We start from the raw sequence: 22,126 nt of genomic DNA on the forward strand, positions 1-22,126 counted from the left end.
CTACCTGTACTTGCAGCTGATTTTGGCTAAATTTTAATGAAAATTCAAGTTATTCATTCTCCAAAAAAAAATTATATATATAGTTTACATCTCCAAGTGACTTTTAGACTTTGAGTTATCACTTGAATGATTACTTGGAAATTACATATATACCCCCATTATGACATGAACCTCATGATTACTGTAACTTACAATGGTAAAAACAAAACTCAGAAGATAACTACAAATTAAAAAGCAATCACAAACTTAGTATTTACAAAGCTTATTTCCAAAGCAAAGACTAATTAACTAAGATGAAGTTTCTAAATATACTTTTAGACTTTTAATGACCGCCACATGGGACATGATGATTTTCATTTTAAATGAAATGGCTTTATGAAATGACTTCATCTTACGGTTAAGATTTTTTTTCCCCTAAATCTATAGTGTCAATGTTATTTCAAATTTTAAGTGAAATGACATTGATTTTTTATTTTTATAACAGAAAAACTATATTAAAAGCCAAAACAGGCAAAACAAAATACTAAAACAGCAAAGAGGCTGCCAATCATGCATGCCTTCTTCTAAATTACACAACAGAAGGGTTATTCCCTAAATCAAAAGATCTAAAAACACTAAATACACATTTAGATTTATAACATCATTAACCATAAAATTGATCCATTTTAAAATTTAAATCAATCAGCCTTTCACAACTTCAACACCATTCTCTTTCACTTCTTTAGCTAATGACTCATCAACTTTCACATCTTCTTGAGCAACTTGTTGCTTCTCTTTCTCTTCTTTCTCCACCTTTAACCGCATATCTTCCTCAGCTTTTTTTCGTGCCTCCTCCTTAGCAGTCTCAAGAGCTTCAATCAAATTCTTCAAACATGTATCAGCATCTTCATTTAGAGACTTGGGCATCAAATTCTCTGCAACATCAGCAGGAGTCATATTGGTTTCCTCCAACAAATGGCCAATAGTCTCAAACAGTTGGTGTGAGTCAACATCCAAATAATTCTTGGCAAGCACCTTGAATGCTTGAAAGCAACAATAGGACAATTCTATGTGCTTGTCCATACGTCCCCTCCTAATGAGAGCTGGATCAAGCTTTTCCAAATGATTAGTAGTAAAAATGATGAGCCTCTCTCCCCCAATAGCTGACCAAATTCCATCTATAAAATTCAACAACCCAGAGAGAGTGACCTTAGTACTATTGCTTTCTTCTTCTTCATCTTTGGCCATTTTACTAACAGGATCCTTCGGTTCTTCCTCCTCCACTTTCTTCTTCTTCTTCTTTCTCTGACCAGTAAGATCAAGTGAGCAATCAATATCTTCAATCACAATGATAGACTTACTTGTTGTCTCGATCAAAAGCTTCCTCAGCTCCGTGTTGTCCTTAACCGTTGTCAGTTCAAGATCGTAGATATCATACTTCAAGAAATCTGCCATGGCAGCAATCATAGTAGACTTACCAGTTCCAGGAGGACCATAAAGAAGATAGCCACGTTTCCAGGCCTTACCAATCTTCTTATAGTACTCTTTTCCCTGGCTGAACTTAGTAAGGTCATTCTTTATTTCTTCCTTTTTCTTTGACTCCATGGCCAAAGTATCAAAAGTTGATGGGTGCTCAAAAGCAACATGGCTCCATTTGCGTGCTTGGTATCCATGCCAATTCTGGCTTGGATTGTTAGTGTACAGCTTCCTTTGTCGATTTCTCACCGTTATTTCTTTCCCTTCTTGAAGTACATGACGAATGTATGTTCTAGTGACAAATTCTCGTTTAGACTTGTGGAAAGTGAGCTTGTAATACCTCTTCCCATCCGCTGCCTCCGGGTACCAAGAAAATGACTGTGTTCTTGGGGTGTACTTCATTGAAGCCCACAGAAGCTTGACACCTTCAAATTCATCTGTAACCTCTTCGTTCTCAGCCATGCTCAGTATCACAGATTGACTACTGTCTTTGACAACTTCTGCTTTAAGATTTTTGGCATTCATGGAGGACTTGTCACTGAGGTATGTTTGAATGGCAGCATAGGCTTCACTGCGCTTGAAATACTCGCCAGAAAATTCGTGGAACGTGATGTGGATATTGGGGGACAAGAAGCCCACAAATTTCTGACCATATTTTAGGATGAAGTCACGAAGTTGTTGAGGGAAATATTGATTAAACATGGCCCAAGCAAACATGATGCTCCCAACCACTGAGCCTAGTTGAGCCCACTTATCCCCCATCATCATCGTCATCATTTTCCTTCTGCAAACTTTTGTAAATTGTTACAGATTCTCGCTTAAGAAGGAATAATGCTGAGCTACGTTATATATAGAAACATTGTAGAGCTGAGTGTAATTTCTTGCGAACTATTCATTTCACAATTATTGGAGTGATAAGAGGTTGTGGTAGGTTTAAAGTCATTTTTTACGTGGATTCAATCATTCAACACTAGTTAACAAAAATAAGTAAATAAAAATATCAAAATTGTTAAAATTTTACTACAAATTAGTATGTAACCCATGCTTAGGGCACTAGTATCAGGTGTGCCAAATGCCAAATATTTGGAATTTGGCACACCAAACACCAAAAAACATCTCACATGAGATGTTCTAAATACTAAAATATTTGACATAGGTCAACCGTACAATCTCAAATTTGAAAGCCTACTACTCACAAATAATATAATTTTTATTATTCTTTTATTCACCCGGTGGGCCTCCCTTTCTTTTCTCTGATTTATTCGTTCTTCTCTCTCTTCCCCCTTTCTCATGTGCTTTGCCTAGCTCTCTCTCTCTCTCTCTCTCTCTCTCTCTCTCTCTCTCTCTTCCTCTCCCTGCTAGTCCTCTTTGCCTCCCTCTCTGACAAAACCGAGCATTATTAGAGATATTCTTATTGAAGCCAATCTCAGCCATGGTTTGATAATTTTGATGCTTTGTAGCACAACCAACAATCTAAACCTGGGCTAAAGCCATCACCGTTGTCTAAAGCCACTGTCGCTCTCTCTTCCCTCTTCTTTGTAGCTTCTTTGTTTCGACTTTAATTTGGTTGTGGGTTTTTTTTTTTTTTTTGGATTTTGTTTTGCTGTTTGGGTTGATTTGGTTTTAATGGGTTGTGGTGGTTATGGGTTGACTTTGGTGGTTGTAGTTGAGGTGGTCAGTGGTGGTTCATGGTTGGTTGATTTTGGCCGGTGGTTGCAAGTGGTGAGTTTGTCATTGTGGTGGGTTGTGGTAGTGGCAGCAGTGGGTTTCAATCTGGTGGGGTGAGGTGTGGGTGGTGCTGGGATGTAGGTGGTGGTGGTTTTTTTTTTATTTTAAAGGGGGCGTTGGTGGATGTGGGTTTGTGCCTGTGGTGGCTGTCGGTGTTGTTGCGGCAGTGGTTATTGGTGGCCGTTGTTGTTGATGATGATAGGGAGGAGTTAATATATTATTTTAACGTGTTGTAAATATTATTTTAATGTATAGAATTGAAGAATAAAACATGTGATGAATGAGATATTGTAAAATGATGTAGTAAAATAATAAAGTAGGCTTTTGGTGTGTCAAAATAACATTTTTTATAAAATAGCTGATGGGAATGCTCCTACGCACATGAATGAAGAATCGTAGTAGTGCTATTGATATTAATTTGAGTTATTAAACGTATAGGACATAGTTTGAACAGTAAATTTGGAGGTATTAAAATAGTTTTTTCTTGTAATTTTCATGATATTGGTTACGCTAAATTTTTCATTACATTGCTATTACATATATAATTTTAAAAATCACTATTGGATCTACATATACAATATCAATTCACAATTATTATATGTGAAAATTTACTAAATACAACACAAAATAAAATAATAAATTGGTTAAATAATCTCTCTTAAATTGAATAGAGATAGGTGTATGAGATGATTCAACTCAATTACAGTTTGCTACGTTTAATATCTTCATATACAAGTATCTGAATAGAAACTGTATAAAAAACATATTCATTAGTTCAGAGCTAGAAAAAATAATAACAAAATTCTAAACAATTTAATTTGTATGGAAAGCTATCAAAAGCAAAATCCAATTTTGCTTCAAATTGAATTTTCTATAAACTATGGTTTAATATTTATATATATAACCTAGTTAGTAATGGACCGTACATAGTCATGATATATTACATAAATGACTTATAAATTTGAATTGTTTTTTATTATATGATTAGGTGTTTTACGGTTTATTTATATTAGACTCGTCGTTTTCTACACTAAATTAACTCATTTGACACAAAAATTAAAAAAAAAAACTTAGATTAGATGGGACAGTGTGACAATTGTAGGCTTGATATTTGCATATATTTGTAAAGGTCTAAATGTGTAGATATTTGTAAATAGGCATTGTGACAATTGTAGGCTTGATATTTGTAGATATTTGTAAGTAGGTGTAAGGGTGTGTGCATATTTTTAGACCCTTTAAAACAACCAGATTAACCTAGTTAATTAGCCAAGTGATTACTTAGTCAAATTAAACAGATCTAGGTTAACATAAATATATTATATCATTGAAACAATGTGGAAGATAAAAACACAACAATATGATAACTTAAGAAAACCAAACCGGTAAAAAACCTGGGGAGGATTTAACTTAGCTATCCTCAAGGTAACCAGAATCCACTATGAAAGAATTGAAATTTACACAATAGCAACTTAAACCACTAACATCCTATTACTACCTCGAGTAGGATCTTACTACCATGACCCTGTGATAGCTCCGAGTCCATGGACTACTTATTTCTTGGATTCCTAACAAGCACAAACACTCTCACTTGTATATCTTTAAGCTCTTGAATCAGATAATGAATTGATCACCAAGCTCTTGACCTAATCTTGATTCTTGATAACCCTAAGTATATGTAAAGGCAAATACCTCTAGATCTCATAAGAGATTCACATACACAACAACAATAACAACAAAGTCTCTAGAGAGCTTTGGGTACAAAACCCTAGACCTACAAAAAAGGTACAAGATGCACTCTAATCTCTCAAAAAAACTATGAAAACCCTATTTTAAAAACGTGCTTAAGGTTTCCTTTATATACTAGAAGAAGTAAATCTGAAACCCTAATCCTTAACGGGCTTAAACTGCTGTTTGGGCCGACTTAAAATTCTGCAGAAAATTTCTGATCCACGATTCTCGATCGATCGATCGAGCCTTGCAGAAATAGAACAATAATTTCCTGCAATTACTCGATTCCAAACTTACATAAAACCAAACTTTGAGCAAGTCTAAACCTAGACTAAATGTTTTGATCATGGTTGCCAACATAATACATATTGAAGTTCTAATACATTAGTCTCTAAGGTCTTAGAACCTAACAATCTCCCCTTTTGGCAATCCGTGACAAAACATAAAATAAACAAAAAGCTCAAAGTTACAAAAACAGCCCAACCAAACACAATTCAACCTAACCACTATCTATCAGTTGCCAGTGTAGACAGCAGCACGACTGAATCAACCTGTAAATTCCTGAAACGCTCAACAAATACATAAACGCCTGTGTGGAAAATACAAGTAAACCAATATGAAACACAATATAAAAACAAAAGTAAACTAACTCTCCCCCTAAGTTAGATACATCAAGAAGTTTTTATTTTCTCCCCCTTTCAAAAACAATTTCAACTCCCCCTAAACAAAACAAATAGGATTCCCACATTTCATCTATTTTTCCCCCTTTTTGTCACGTATTGACAAACACAACCCAATCAATAGGTAGACATAAAACATACGCAATAGAGAATAAAAGAAAATAGAGAATTAAAGGAACACAAAACAATTTAACTCTATACAACATAGAGACAACTCCCCCTATGAACAACAAAGGTTAAAAAAAATTTCTCCCCTTATAAAAATAGGAAAAACAAAATAAGTTTTGGAAAAACTAGTTTTGGGGAAAATTTAGAAGGTGGGGAAAACTAAAAACACACAAACTTAATTTTAAAAAAATTGAGGATTCACTTGAAGAAAATTATTCTCTCTTTCAATATATGCAAATTTAACACTATGTGACCCATAAACAGTTGCATGAGTAGAGAAAATATTTGCACATTGATTATCCATCATATCTTTTAAGAAAAATATTTTCTGCAGTTCACACATAAAAAATAACATATACTAAAATGTACAAAAGACTCAAAAATTAATCAATCAATTTTTAAATTAAGTTGAGTACCCAATTTAGCAAAGTGTATACATGTTATGTATGAAAACAATGAGAGATAGACCGTAAAACTGCAAGATAGATACAAAACAAATGCAATGCATGTGAATCCTAAACACAAATGATGAAAAATTTTGGTCAAAAACTTAGAAACTGAAAATTTTTCCAGTTTCGATCGATCGATCATCAATCAAATACCAATCAAGCCAAGCAGATTCAAACCAAAAATTTTAACGCATTTTCGATCAGTTGAGGAACAAGTTCGATCGATTGAAAATTTGGAAAACTCAAAATTTTGAAAAACGGAGCAATTTTATGCAAAAACTCCTCAAAGCACAATATTTCATGAATGAAATGCATGAGTATGAGATTAAAAGTTTTTCAAAAACACATAAATTCAACCCAGATCTTCCAAAAACAAGATTTTCACACTTTTTGTCCCTAAAATTCAATCAATGAACAAATTTTGTATCAAAATCAAGGAGCATATAATCTTGGATGGCCAAACCAAATTCACACACAATTTCATGTACTAAATTTAGCAAAGTATAACTTGTGAAGTGTGTGCAACTAGCAATAGCTTGAAATACATGTGAGGTGATATGTAGATAGTAATCAATCTTAATTTTTACAAAATTCATCATATAAATTTGAAAGAGACTATCACTCAAAGAGTTACATTATATAATTCCCACATCTCCTAGAAAACAAGCTTGTAATCATGAAAGTTTCTTGAATTTGCCTCATAATGTACACACTAATTTTATTTTATTATGAAATTATTATAGCCCAATAATGTACACGCCAATTTTATTATATTTGAATTTATTATAACTGAGGCTACACCTTATGTTCTTTTTGCGCATGTGCTACACTTTCTCGAGTACAAAATTTAAAATATGCATTAAGGTGTTCATGATTGGATAGTAAACAGTGGAGAGATGATTATTTATGTCTTTCTCATTAAGTTCAAGTCCAACAATCAAAAATATGTGACTTCAAGATTAAGATCAAGTGATCAAAAACTATAAACATCTCCCACACAGCATGCACTACAAAGCTCAAACTAGTAAAGTACAATAAAATAAGCTCATCTAAGCTAAACAAAGTACATAAACATGTTATATAAAGATAATATGGTTTAATATTTATATATATAACCTAGTTAGTAATGGACCGTACATAGTCATAGTATATTACATAAATGACTTATAAATTTGAATTGTTTTTTATTATATGATTAGGTGTTTTATGGTTTATTTATATTAAACTCATTTTTTTCTACACTAAATTAACTCATTTGACACAAACATTTTAAAAAAAAAATAGATTAGATGGAACATTGATAGGTACTATAATGTGACAGTGTGACAATTGTAGGCTTGATATTTGCAGATATTTGTAAAGGTCTGCTTGTGTGGATATTTGTAGATATTTGTAAATAGGCATTGTTACAATTGTAAGCTTGATATTTGTAGATATTTGTAAGTAGGTGTAAGGGTGTGTGTATGTTTTTAGACCCCTTAAAACAACCAGATTAACCTAGTTAATTAGCTAAGTGATTACTTAGTCAAATTAAATAGATCTAGGTTAATATAAATATATCATATCATTGAAACAGTGCAGAAGATAAAAACACAACGATATGATAACCCAAGAAAACCAAACCGGTAAAAAATTTGGGAATGATTTAATCTAGCTATCCTCAAGGTAAACTGAATACATTATGAACGAATTGAAATTTACAAAATAGCAACTTAGACCACTAACATCTTATTGCTACCTCGAGTAGGAAACTTACTACTATAACCACGTGACAGCTCTGAGTCCACGGACTACTTCTTTCTTGGATTCCCAGCAAGCACAAGTACTCTCGCTTGTATATCTTTAATCTCTTGAATCATCAATTGAATTGATCACCAAGCTCTCGACTTAATCTTCATTCTTGATAACCCTAAGTATATGTGATTGCAAACACCTCTAGATCTCACAAGAGATTCACATACACAGCTACAACAACAACAACAAAGACTCTAGAGAGCTTTGAGTTCAAAACCCTAAACCTACAAAAGAGGCACAAGATGCACTCTAATCTCTAAAAAAAAAACTCTAAAAACCCTCTTTTAAAAACATGTTTAGGGTTTCCTTTATATACTAGAAGAAGTAGATCTGAAACCCTAATCCATAATGGGCTTGAAGTGCTGTTTGGGCCAACTTAAAATTCTGCAGAAAATTCCTGATTCACGATTCTCGATCAATCGAGTCTATTCTTCGATCGATCGAGCCTTGCAAAAATAGAACAGTAATTTCTTGCAATTACTCGATTCCAAACTTACATAAAACCAAACTTTGAGCAAGTTTAAACCTAGACTAAATGTTTTGATCATGGTTGCCAACATAGTACATATTGAAGTTCTAATACATTAGTCCCTAAAGTCTTAGAACCTAACAGTGTGCATAGGTGGTGTGTATGTTGCTGCAAAGGTGTGCGTGTGTAGGTGTGACAACTATGTGTGTAAGGGTGTGCAGGGGAGTGTGCATGTGTGTGTGCAAGCTGGTGAGTAGATAGCTGCAGAGGGATGTGTGTGTGCTTGCATGTGAGGGCGTGGGAGTGTGCAATGATTGGATTGTACTGCAGATGAATTGTTTTATTATTGTACTGCTGTTGTGGGTTGTTAGTTGGTTAGGCCAGGTGTTAAATAGGTAGTTAGTTGGTTACGTGGGTAGTGCTTATAAGGAGAAGGTAAGGATTGTAAAGTTCATGCAGATAAGAATTCCATTGTTTCTTCCTTATTCTTTCTCTCTACCTTGCTTCTTGTTCCAAATATCAATTCTTCTTCCTTTTCTTCCACTGAACTAGAATCTTATCAGACACATGACGCAAAATTAAATTTTAATTGAAATCCAATTTTTACACTGAATTAACTCACTTGGCATAAAAATTTAATATTTAGATTAGATGGGACACAAAATACAAAATTAGACTTTAATTGAATTCCAATTAGATTTTCTCTCAGCTTTATCTATATATATGTGTGTGTGTGTGTGTGTCTACAAATGATATGATAATGAATATGTGGTGGATTGCAACAACCTATTAAATGAATGTTTAAACCATTTTTTATGATTAATGACATATTAATTTGTATATAAGCTTTATATAGACAAAATTACAGTATCTTTAGCATCAATAGAGCTCTTCTACGATTACAACAAAATCACATAATCTTTTCACAATAGTTGAAATGTCAACCTATTATTAATTAATATAAGATAAAATTAAATTTAAAAGGAAGTTATATTGAGACTCAGCCACAACACAAAACAAAACAAAAATGTTGTAAAACTTTTTTTGAAATTTTGTTACGTCCCTAGACTTTCTCTAATAAAACTTGTGAAATTATTTGGAATAATGCTACATTTATTAATGTTTTATTACATAAATTTTACAAAATGACGTGTCAACTTTTAAATATAAAACCAACAAGTAATTTAAAATTTAAATTATGTTATTGATGTAACATACATCACATTTATCATGATGTGAATTTTTAACAATAAATTTATTATTACTATTATCTATATATATAGAAAATTCAATGGGTAAAACTCAGAGAAAATTCAATTAGAATTTGAAATTAGAATTCAATTTTGAGCCTTGTGTCTAAATTTATGTAGGGATTACACCATAATTATCCACTTAAGTTTTTTAATTTTTGTGCCAATTGAGTTATTGAATGAAAAATACTAAGAATCTAATATTAATGAATTATAAAATTTAATATAATAATAAAAAAAACTAGTCACATATACTCAATAAAAATCATCACACAACAAAGATCACCACACATTCTATCTTATTAAAAATTCAAAGAAAAAAAATGATCATAATTAGTATAAATTTGGGAAATTTTTTTAATATATGACTAATTACGTTTACTTTAAAAAAACAATTTGACTAATTATTTATATTTTTATGATAGAAATAGTGTTTAATTTTAAATGTATCCATACATATGCACATGTTACATGTTTTTTATATATAATAATTTGACTAATTATGTATATTTTTATAACAAAAATTATGTTTAATTGTAAATGCATTCATGCGTTTACATGGGTTATATGCTTTTATTTATGAGATAAATGGGTTACATGCTAGTGATACATAGGCTTTATTTGGAAGTTCATAAGGAAATGGAATGGAATGATCATAAGGGAATGGAAAGGAATGGAATAGAATGGAATGTAATGAAATTAAGTAACCTTGATTGGGTGTTTTAAAATAAAAGAATGGAAATGAATGAAAATGGATGGAATGTAAGTAATTTTGTTTGAGAGTAACATAGAGAGAATGAAATGGAATCATTTTATGATAATATTACTATTATACCCCTATCTTAAAATAAAGGGTTGAATATATAGGGGTATTTTAGGAGTTTTAGTATAAAAAAAATCATTAAATTTAATTTCATTTCCTCCCATTCTTCCAATTTTGGGGGGAATGAAAATTTGAGATTTTAAGGGAATAGAGAGGAATGAGTGTTCCCTCCTACCCATTCCATTCCCTCTTACTTAAACTCCCAAACAAGGGAATTGACTTTCCATTCCCTCCATTAAAACTCCCAAACAAGGGAAGGAAAAAATATTATTTTCATTCATTTCCATTCTATTTCATTCATTCCTCCCAAACGAGGCCTTAATGCTGAGCTAAATACTTATTATTAGATGGAACAAGCAACACAAACATAATATATATATATATATATATATATATATATATATATATATATATATATATATATATATATATATATATTAAGAGCAGGATTCAAGTTACACTTGGTGTAACTCTAAATAGTGTTACACCACTCAATATTTTTTAATTAGATGCAAATTTTGACAAATCCACCGTTAGATTACATTATCGTCGAATATTCTCTATCCTTGCAAAATTTCAAGGTGATCAAAGATTAATAACCACGTCATCAATCAATTGTTTAAATTCAAGTTTTGTAGTTTAAAATAATGTATAAAAAATGAGTTTATAGATCGAATGGTAAATAAAATCCAATTGACATGAAAATTGGTATGAATGTTAAGAACATATAGAATATGTAATTTAATGGTGGGATTTTCAAAATATGAATTCTATAATAAATTATTGAGTGGTGTAACATTACTTAAAGTTACACCAAGTGCAACTTGAACCCAACTCATATATTAATAAGTAAAACTTAGAGAAAATTCAATTACATTTTAATTGGATTCTCAATTTTGCACCATGTGTCCCATTTTATTTTTAATTTTGTGCCAAGTGAATTATTAAGTGTAAAAATCAAAGAATCCAAATCCTATAAAATTCTAAATTGGAGTTTAATTGGAGCTTAATTTTTTGCCACATGTCCATTTATTTTTTTTTTTTAATTTTTGTGGTAAGTAAATTATTAAGTGAATATTGAATAGTATATATATATATATATAATGAGAAACTATTATATATTTTAGAAATGTATAGTTTAAAAAAATTGTAAGTTAATACTATGATAATTTGAATATCTTCTAAGGAAAAATGTATAATTGTAGATGTTTTTAATTGTACCCGTATATATGCACGAGGCAACACGCATGCTAGTTTTATATAATTATTAAGATGACCAATTTTGATTAGTATACAATAAAAGTGATTCATATAAAAATAACATCTAATCACATTCTATCACCTCAAATAGTGTGAAAAAAATTATAAAATATTTATGTAAAAAGCATTGTTGAATTTGTTTATTATAATTTTTTTTATTAATGTAATAAAAAATTGGGAGCTCACATAAACAATTAGCACCGAGGCTAGTCTTCGTCCTCTTATATATTACCGAACAAAAGCAATATGTTTTTTTTATTCACAACGAAATCCGCATGCATGTTACTTTTTTTAAGCCACGAATCTTTGACCATGATCTTGGGATGCAAACCAGGCCAACGAAATTTCACATGTACCTCCACAATCCGAAGTAAGATCCAAAGAAGTGTGATTCCTAGTAATAAAATACTAGCAATTATTCACGACCTCAGTGCCTGCCAGAGTTACACAACAGAGTTCTTTTTGTTAGATAGAGATCAGGTGCGATTATATAAATCCCAACTCCCAATGCACCAACCCACAAAATGGGGTAGGTATATGGTATCAAATGATATATTTTTTTTAGAGAGTTTCAATTTATGATATTCATTCTTGATGATAGTTCTTTATCATCAGTCTAAGACATCAATCAGTTTTTGGTGTAGACAGAGATTGAACCCCAGATCTCTTATTCAACCATCAGAAATTTTATCAGTTTTTGGTATCAAATGATATTATGTCAGTAATTTAAAAATTCTATAAATGTGAGGTGCTTCAGCACAAAATAACAACTCCACTAATAAATAAAAAACATGTATTATTGGGTAATTATTTTTATACATATTTCATTTATTTATTGAATTTTGATATGAATGAAGTAGTATCATTTGATACAAAATATTTTTTTTCATGAAACTAAAACAGGTACATCTTTTTTTTTTTTCTAACTTTTTTTTTTGCTGAATTTTTTTGTTGAGTGAGAAGAGGTACATCTAGATCTTCAAATTGAATGTAATATTATATTATACCAGGTTTTTCTTGAAAATAATGATGTAATATGACTGATGTCATAGACTCACATAGCATGTGACCCTCGTGGGGGTGGGGGTGGGGGTGGAGGAAATGGGATTTTGTTTTTATTTTATTTTTTTAATATATAGCACGATGTCCCTATTTTAAAACTAATTAATTAGCAGATTGTATTTATTTTTGAATCTCGATTTAACAAAATCAAGTTCGGTATAAAACTCAATATTCTCAAAATCAAGTTATATGTATATTTTAAGTGAAAGTCGACATTAGCAATGTTGAGTTTCACCTGTAACTCGATTTTTTTAAAAATCCAGTTTCAAAACAAAGATACAATATTTAATAATTTTAAAACAGAGACATTATATTAGATATTTTTAAAAATAATGGCAAAAACTCATTTCCCCTGTGGGGTTTTGAGTTTTGTTGTATGTGTGGTTTCATCTATTTTTCTTATTCTTGAAAATAGTGCTTTCATTTTCGTTATGGTTTTTCTCTTCATTTTTATTTTAACTCTCACTCTCGCTTAAGTAAAAATATAGTATTTAGGGGAAAAAAGCAATGTTTTAAAAATTTTTATACAAACCTATGCAATGAGTGTATATATTTTAGATAGCAAGCAGTGGACTATGATTAAAAAGTTTCGGTGGAGACAACACATGGATGGGATGAAGGGAAAAGCAAATGGATTGAGTGGGAGAGGTGTGAAAAATTAAAATGTCACAATATTTTAGGAACTAAAAGCTTTTAATCTAATCCTTATAACAAAGGAAGGGTGGAGATATTTAATGAGCAATAGCCACTCTCCTATATAATGTCATGTTGGCAAGGTATTTTTCAAAAGGGTAAGATTTAGGTACAGTACTTAAATGTTGTTTCTTAGGTTCCACTCTTAAGATTCAGCCACGTGGATTTTTTTCTCATGGAATGGAAGTCTATTTTTTAATTAAGTAGTCACATAGTTGAATCTTAAGACGAGAATCTAAAGAACAACACCTAAAATATTGCACTTAAAATTTATCATTCTCAAAATACATGCCCTTCATGCGGAGGTGGGCAGCAAAAAATGTTACAAAAAAATCACTATAAATGAACAATAACCATCCTTTTTGAAATTGTCCTGGTACCATCTCCAATCTTCATGTCACTTTTTTACAAATGGAGAAGGCAGATGGGTTTGGCCCTGAGTCTTCTTCTTAATATATTTGTAGTTAGTATTCAGAACAACAATAACCAAAAAAAAAAAAAAAACAATTTTATATATTCCATTTGATCGAGCATCTTTTGTCACATTATTCCTATCCCAATTCATGTACCACGAGTGAACTAACCTGTGTCTTTTTTTTCCCCAAGATGCTCACGTCTCTTTCGCTCACTAACCTTTCTTCAAACGTTAAAGTTAATGTTACTTTAATTAGGATGAAGACATCGTTCGCATGGCTCTTCTTTTTCTTTTTCTTTTTTCTTTTTTTTCTAACATCCTCATGACGATAAATTATTAGATTCACAAAAGAGGATTACTGAAATGGTCCCACCCAATGAAATGTTGTTATCTATACAGGTGTGCAAGTTAACTTTCTAATTAGTATAAGAAAAACAGGGAAGAAAATTGATAATTTGATGTTACACTTGCATAATTGGCAGTATTTTATTGATTGAGATGATCATTTTAGCGAACCAAATCATTTGTCTTTTGGCAATACACCATCACCCGGAGGTGGGCCACAAAAAAAAAAAAAAACCACGGCTATAGTTCCTATTTTGCAGCGGAGTAAAAACTAGCCGCAATAAATAGTTCACCTATTGTAGCATTTTTGGCTGCTGCTAAAAGTAAGGGTGGCAAAATTTGACACGACCCGTGAACCCAACACGATACGACACGAAATTAGCAGGTTATGGGTTGAGGCTTAACGAGTTCGTGTCATATTCGGGTTGACACGGCTAACCCATTTAATAAATGGGTTGGGTTAGTGTTGAACACATAGAACCTGTTTGACCCGTTTAATTAAATGATATTTTACCAATATGCCCTTCAAATTCTTGGTATATAAACTTATTAGTTGTTGTGATTTATTTTCTTTGACATATTGTGATTAATTATTTGTGATATTGTGATATGTTTTAATTTTGAATGATTATTTGTGATGCAGTTGTTCGTTAGTTCTGAATTTTATATTAAAAATATTTATTTGTTTGTTTTTTCATTAATTATTATTTTTCATTTTGATAAAAACTGATAAACAGGTCGACACGACTGACCCGTTTAATAAATGGGTCGTGTTAGGGTTGAGAAATCTTGACCCGTTTAATAAACATGTCGGGTTAGTGTTGACCTATGTAGTCGAATACTCATGACTTGACACGACACGAACCCGACACGCGAACTCGAATTGCCACTCCTAGCTAAAAGTTTCAAAAAAAATGAACTTGTAATTATATATTTAAATATTAAAAAATGTCATAACATTTTCACAATAAATTTTTAAGTAGTAGGTTATTATTAATTGTTACGAGTTGGCAAAAAAGTAATTTAAGTTGTGAATTCAAATCAGAATCAATAGCAACTTACCACTTATGACTTATTGTGAAAATATTGTGGTTGTAGCACTTTAAAAAAATATTAGTAATGGCTAAAAATTGACTTTGTTTTTTTAGAAGAAAATTGACATATTTATTTATTTCAGTAACCTGATTGCACATATAAATGATCATCCACATGGATTAAATATAAGTTCATGTGTTTATAAGTTTTTGGACACCATTTTCTTGCAAGTCAGTTTTTAAGCGTGAGTTTTAACCATGAATTCCTAATATTTGGTATCACAACCAACCATCACATTTTGTGGTTGGGTCTCCTACTGATTACAAGATATAAATTGTCCCACCCTAAATGATTGTTGCCCACAACCTTCTAGTTGTGAGATTTGAGCGGCATCTCAACACCATTACTTTTCTTGCCTGCAACACAAATAAAAAATAAAAATGAGGAAAGTTATTAATATTTTATTTATAAAAAGAATAATTCCAACATATTTCCATTGCCCCGACCGTTTAGAAACTTCTCATTGCATATTTTATTAGTTTCAAAAAAGTCCAACAGTTTCCTATTACAAATTTACAAAAACAATTTACAAGAATCTCACCCTTACCATGAGGTGGAATTTCTTGACATATAGAAGATACTTATCCTACTTGTGGTGAATCCACGTTCCACTGTTCTAGTTCCACTACACTTCTCTGACCTAAAATGTTGAATGAATAAATAACAACACATGAACACGATAACAATTATTAATATGTCTTGCAACAAATAATGTGTTTTTCATTCAATATTATTAGCCATATAACTATTATTTTTTCTAAAAAATTATATTATTAATAATAGAATTGATAAGATATCTAGCAACAAACATGATTAATTATGAAACTATTATTGTATAGATATACCTATTATTGCTTCTTTTGTTTTTTGAGTGAAATATACTTATTATTATTGATTAGATAAAGTTTAGTTACAAAATTAGTTGTAACCTTAAACTACAATATATACTTAGTACTTTATGCTTCTTGGTTCTAACCATGAATGGAAGATTCCTCTTTTAGACATAATGGAAGGCAAGTTGCAGCAAAATGCACAAATGGGTTGAATTTAATAGGGAAAAAACCCGTAGTTGAGGGTAATAAATGGTGATGAAGCCAACTAAATGGGCAAAAGGGTGTAAAGCTTAAACAATAGAATTGACATGCATCTTGCGCGGAGCCAAATTTTTTTTAGGGGAGCCAAGCCTTTTTTTTTTTTTTTTTTTTGTGGGAGAAATAGGGGGAGCCAAGCTAATATATATAATAAAAAAATTAAATTCAAAGAATAACCTATTCACACACAAAATATGTTTATAATATGATTTAACAAATGTTATTTTTTTTACATATAACAAAGTAAATATATAAGATACTAAAACTAAACGATTTTAAACTTCTTCTCGAAATTAAAAAAAAAAAAAAAAAACTCCTAAGGCCCTAACCATATGAAATCAACATATTAGCAACCAAAAAAAACCATGAAATAAACATTTATTATTCCTTGTTTCTAAAAAAAAAACATTTATTGTTTCTTGTAAAAGGGAAAAAATATAATGTCCATGTCTCTAATTTTGTTTTAAAATATGTACTAATATATTTCTATTATATGTTATTATGGTATAAGAGTAATTAGAAGAAAGAGACAATGCATTAATAATATATAAACTTTCATATTTTCATAAAATACATTAAACACACATTGAATTAATGAGTTATTTATGGTACAAGAGTAGTTAGAGGAAACAAATATGATAAATTAGTTATCTAAATAAATATGTTACATGCTTTTAATAAAAATTTAGGGGGGGGGGTATTATTTAATGTTATATTTAAATTAAATTTTTTTTACCGAGAATATAAGAGAGAGGAGAGATTTTGAAAAGACAGGGGGGTCACAAACAATTTTACAACATTGTTACAAAGTGTTGATGCGACCAAATTTTTACTAGTTGTCACCACTAATCACTTTTTCATTTACTAATAACTACTCACCACATCAGTAATTTTTACAAAAAAATTTATATCTCTAGCAATACTCTAATTCCTAGGAGCTTATGTGTTTCCCTGCAAACACAATACCCAAAAGTCTGAGGCAGAATACCACATTCTTGGAATTTCCTTTACTTACTACCAAACCTTTCCTCCTTCGGGTTCTGATTGTAATGGGTCGGGCTCCTTTACAGGCTTGGGCTGCTGATTAGGTCACTCAACCCTAATTAGTATTGACTTTGGAATGATGAGTAGTCATGTTTTGTGGCTCTGTGTGCTACACTTTGGGGCCATTAGGTACCCTGTTGCATTTCTTCCTAATTTGTCGTATATTGAGCCCAATTATTTTTGTTTTGCAGTATGACTTGGGCTAGTTTCCTCAGGCTTGGGCCATCGTAGGCATTCTTGGAGCCCAATTGTGGCAGGTTTAGAGCTGCTGACCCTTTATGCGGAGGACATCATGCTTTTGTGAAACTGGAGCTTTGTTGGCTGGTGTTTTGGTTTGGGCTTTGTGTTGTTCGAGGGCCCTTGAATCCTGGGCTTTCTTTGGTTGGGTTCATTGTAACCCATAAAATATAGGGTTGGAAAAACAACTAATTTAAAAAGAAAAATTCGCGTGAAAAATGAGTGTAAACTGCCATTTAAATGCAGCTGGTAAAACTAAACAATTAACCTCTGCTTCTATTATTATCAAATATAAATATAAATATATAATATTTCAAGATAATAACTAAATAAATCACTATGGCTTGTTAGTCTTGAAATTTATCAAATCTATGTAATTTAGAATGAAATTATTCATTACTTTTTCCCTAAAAAATTCATTAATTTGTGTCTACTTTTTTTTTTTTTTTTAGGTTATGATTATCTATCTTTTTTCCCAAAAAAAAAAAATCAAATTTTAATATAAGAAATTATTATTTATTTTTTAGAAAACATCTCAGATCATAATCTAGTAATCTTCAATAATGCAATATCATTTTTATGGATTTATCATTAAAATAAACTTTTACTGGTCTCATTACATACGCTTTGCACATGTGATGAAGCCTTTTTTTTTTTTTAGTTTAATGTAATTTTTAATTTAAATTTATCTACCGTTAGTTAGGTTACACAGGAAGGGTTTAAGAAACTAAAATTTATGATTTGAAATAGAGTAAACAGATAGGTTTAGTATGTGCTAGTTTTTAGGAAAAAAATGTATAAAACATGCATGAGATATATAAAATAAAGAGTGTGCTAATTGTTAGAAAAAAAAAAGTTTCTCCAGTAGTTTTTTTTTGTTGAATTATAATTTTAACCCAATTTTTTATTTTTAAAGTATAAGGATTTTCTAATTAGGTTAGAGGTATTTTTGATATTTTTTGAAACTATAACTAACTTTCTGAATTCTTTTAATATAATAATAATAATAATAATAATAATAATAATAATAATAATTGTGGGGAGTAAAAGGACCCAAGCAGGCATTTGGGCCTTTGGGCTCTAGCAAGGGGGGCCGATCTTTTCTTGAGCTAAGAATTTGTTAGTACTGCGAATCGGCCCATACGCCAAGGGTCCGAGGACATATCAGAGGGTAAGTTGCTCCTCGGACAGACCCAAGAGAACTCGGAGGTTCACTATGAAAGTCAAGGCAGAATTCTGGAAAGACTGTTGGTTAAAAGGGGGAACCTCTGAACCTTTTAGATACACCGGTGTTAGAAAAATATCATAAGCAAAGGCTGCCACCTCCACATTAAAGACTTTGCACCTACCTCCCTGGCCTCATTAATGGGGAAGTGACCCCTGAACAGTAGAACCGAAAATTCTGGTTACTATTCAAAGCACTAAGAGAAGAAATATCTAAGGAGAAGGAGATTGGAGCAACACGTGGATGAAACACCAAGAGAAGAAGTATTTAAAGGGGGTGAAGGCCAAAGAAAAAGGGGGATCAGTGAGGAACCAAGAAAGAAATTAAGAATTGTAATCTTTAAGAAAGAAAGAGAAATAATACAGAAGTAGTCCTCGGCTCACGTCTGAGGAGGTCCATTTGCAACTATCATCTATTATTTACAAGTGTTTGCACACCTTAGCCTGTCATCAAGTTCTCAGTACCTCCAACTTAGATTTCAAACCCACACTCTACAAATTTCATTGTCTAAGGCTCATTGGGCCTGAGCCCATAATATTGTATTTGGGTCCAGGTGCAATTGTGCACTTACAATTGGCGCCGTCTGTGGGAAATCTAGTCTGAAAGGAGCTGGGATACTATGGCAGGCCTAGGCTCACACCATGCAGAGTCTCAAGGATCACAACCGGAGGATCTTTTCGAGCGTCTTAAGCGTCAAAGGGATCGAGAGGGAAGCGTTCATACAAAATACCCTAAGGCGAGCCATACTCATGGCAGGGGCAGCACCACCCACGAGGATGGTGCTAAGGCCATGCAGAAGGAGATTAATCATTTGAAAAGGAAACTGCGCCGCGTCAGACGCAAGCATTCACCGTCCTCATCCAATCCTTCTTCAGTGGAGGTTTGGGGAGGTAGCTACAGCTCGAGGTCATGGTCGCCCCCCAGCATAATGTCCTCTTGTGAGGAGGACGACCTGCCAGCTCGCAGGCACAAGAAGCTCCCTTCCAGGGGCTCGAGGAATGATGCTATGAGTCGGGTGTTGCACTAACTCTCTAAATCGCCATTCTCACGAAGGATTGAGAAGGGGAGGCTTCCCAAGAGGTTCACCCAGCCCACCTTTACCATCTACAATGGCCGGACTGATCCAGTGGAGCACGTGAGTCACTTTAACCAGAGGATGGCAGTGCACTCTTATAATGAGACCCTGATGTGTAAAGTTTTCCCCTCTAGCCTGGGACCTGTCGCTATGAGGTGGTTCAACGGCCTTAAGTCGGGGTCTGTAGGTTCGTTTGGGGAGCTTACTAGAGCATTTGCATTGCGGTTTATCATATGTAGCAGAGTGCCTCGACCGTTAGACTCCTTGTTATCCATGGCCATGAGGGAAGGGGAGACGTTGAAAGCATACTCCGACCGGTACTGGGAGATGTTTAACGAGATAGATGGTGATTTCGATGAGGTGGCGCTCAATACTTTTAAGGTAGGTCTTCCTACTGATCACCACTTGAGGAAGTCCTTGACCAAAAAGCCCATCCGCAGCGTACGTCGCCTCATGGATCGTTTTGATGAATACAAAAGGGTAGAAGAAGACCAGCAGCAAGGAAAGGGTAAGGAGAAGATTATCCTGCAAGAGAGAAGGGATTTCAGGTCGGAAAAATACCACAACAGACAGCTGAGAAGAGATTACATCGGGCAGTCCGGCTCAGCGGCCCCTTAGACCGTGAATACTGTGTTCCGAGAACCAGTACACCAATTACTGGAGAAAGTTCGTAAGGAGCCCTTCTTCAGGTGGCCTAGTAAGATGGCGGGAGACCCAGCGAAGAGGAATCAGAACCTCTTTTGTCAGTACCATCAGGACGTGGGCCATACTACCGAGAACTGTCGGACCCTTTGGAACCACTTGGAGCAACTTGTCAGTGAAGGAAAACTGAAGCAGCACCTGTGTCAACCTAATGGGCAGGGCAGTCAATCTGGCTCAAACAATCAGAAGAATAATCCATCTCGGCCGGCATTGGGAACAATTAACGTCATCTTTGCTACACTTGGCAGGACCGGCTCAGGTCCCACTAGGGTGATGGCAGTTTCCCATTCTCAGGCCGAAGAGGCAGGCAGCAGGCCGAAGAGGTTGAAGGTGAATTTACCCGTCTTGGGATTTTCAGAGGAGGATAAGGTTGGTACCATCCAACCCCATGACGATGCTCTTGTGGTCACTCTCAGGATAGGAAATTATGACGTGAAGAGGGTGATGATTGATCAGGGCAGCGGTACAGATATCATGTACCCTGATTTATTTAAGGGGCTAAGGTTGAAGTTGGAAGACCTTACTCCTTATGACTCGCTACTCATAAGCTTTGAAGGGAAGGCCGTTGTACCGAAGGGACAGATTCGTTTGCCCGTTCAATCTGGCTCAGAAACGGTGGAGGTGGATTTCATCGTGGTTGACGCGTACTCCCCATATACAGCCATCCTCACCAGGCCATGGCTGCACGCTCTGGGAGTAGTCTCCTCTACCTTGCATGTTAAGGTTAAGTTCCCCTCGGGGGAATATGTTGAAGAGATCCTCGGCAGCCAATCAGTGGCCAGGCAATGCATATCGGCCGCAGTGCTTCATCAGACAGAAGCCGAGTCATCGACTTTGATCATCAAAGACTCATAGCAATTAACAGCTCCGGATGCACCTGGAGCGGTGACAGGAGAGGAGGCACTTTGTGAGGAGTTAGAGAAGTTCTTGATAGCGGACGACCCTGAGAGGTTCTTCCAAGTTGGCATACGCTTGCCACACCAGGAGAAGATGGAGTTGTTGGAGTTTCTGAAAGACAATATTGATGTTTTTGCATGGGACCCTTATGAGGCTCTGGGTGTAGATCCGAGCTTCATCTGTCATCATTTAAATGTCAAACCCGCCATTGTTCTGAGAAGGCAGCCACTTCGGCGTTCTTCCAAGGAACATTCCGAGGCCGTCAAGGAGGAGGTGCTCAAACTCAAGAGGGCTGGGGCTATTAAAGAAGTTTTCTACCCCAAATGGTTGGCGCATACAGTTGTGGTAAAAAAGAAGAATGGAACATGGAGGGTATGTGTGGACTTCATGGATTTGAACAAAGTCTGCCCCAAGGATTCGTTCCCAATGCCACGTATTGAT

At 33.5% G+C, this 22,126-nt stretch overlaps 1 protein-coding gene across 1 annotated transcript; it reads right to left on the reverse strand.

Moving 5' to 3' along the window:
* Positions 1-520: 520 nt before the first annotated feature.
* LOC142613912 (AAA-ATPase At3g28580-like) lies at positions 521-2,256 on the reverse strand. The gene has a single exon (XM_075786430.1). The coding sequence runs from the start codon at positions 2,230-2,232 to the stop codon at positions 682-684; it is 1,551 nt and encodes a 516-aa protein (XP_075642545.1). The 5' UTR covers positions 2,233-2,256; the 3' UTR covers positions 521-681.
* Positions 2,257-22,126: the final 19,870 nt, after the last annotated feature.

The sequence above is a fragment of the Castanea sativa genome, chromosome 10 (assembly GCF_040712315.1).
Source record: "Castanea sativa cultivar Marrone di Chiusa Pesio chromosome 10, ASM4071231v1".
Taxonomy (NCBI): Eukaryota; Viridiplantae; Streptophyta; class Magnoliopsida; order Fagales; family Fagaceae; genus Castanea; species Castanea sativa.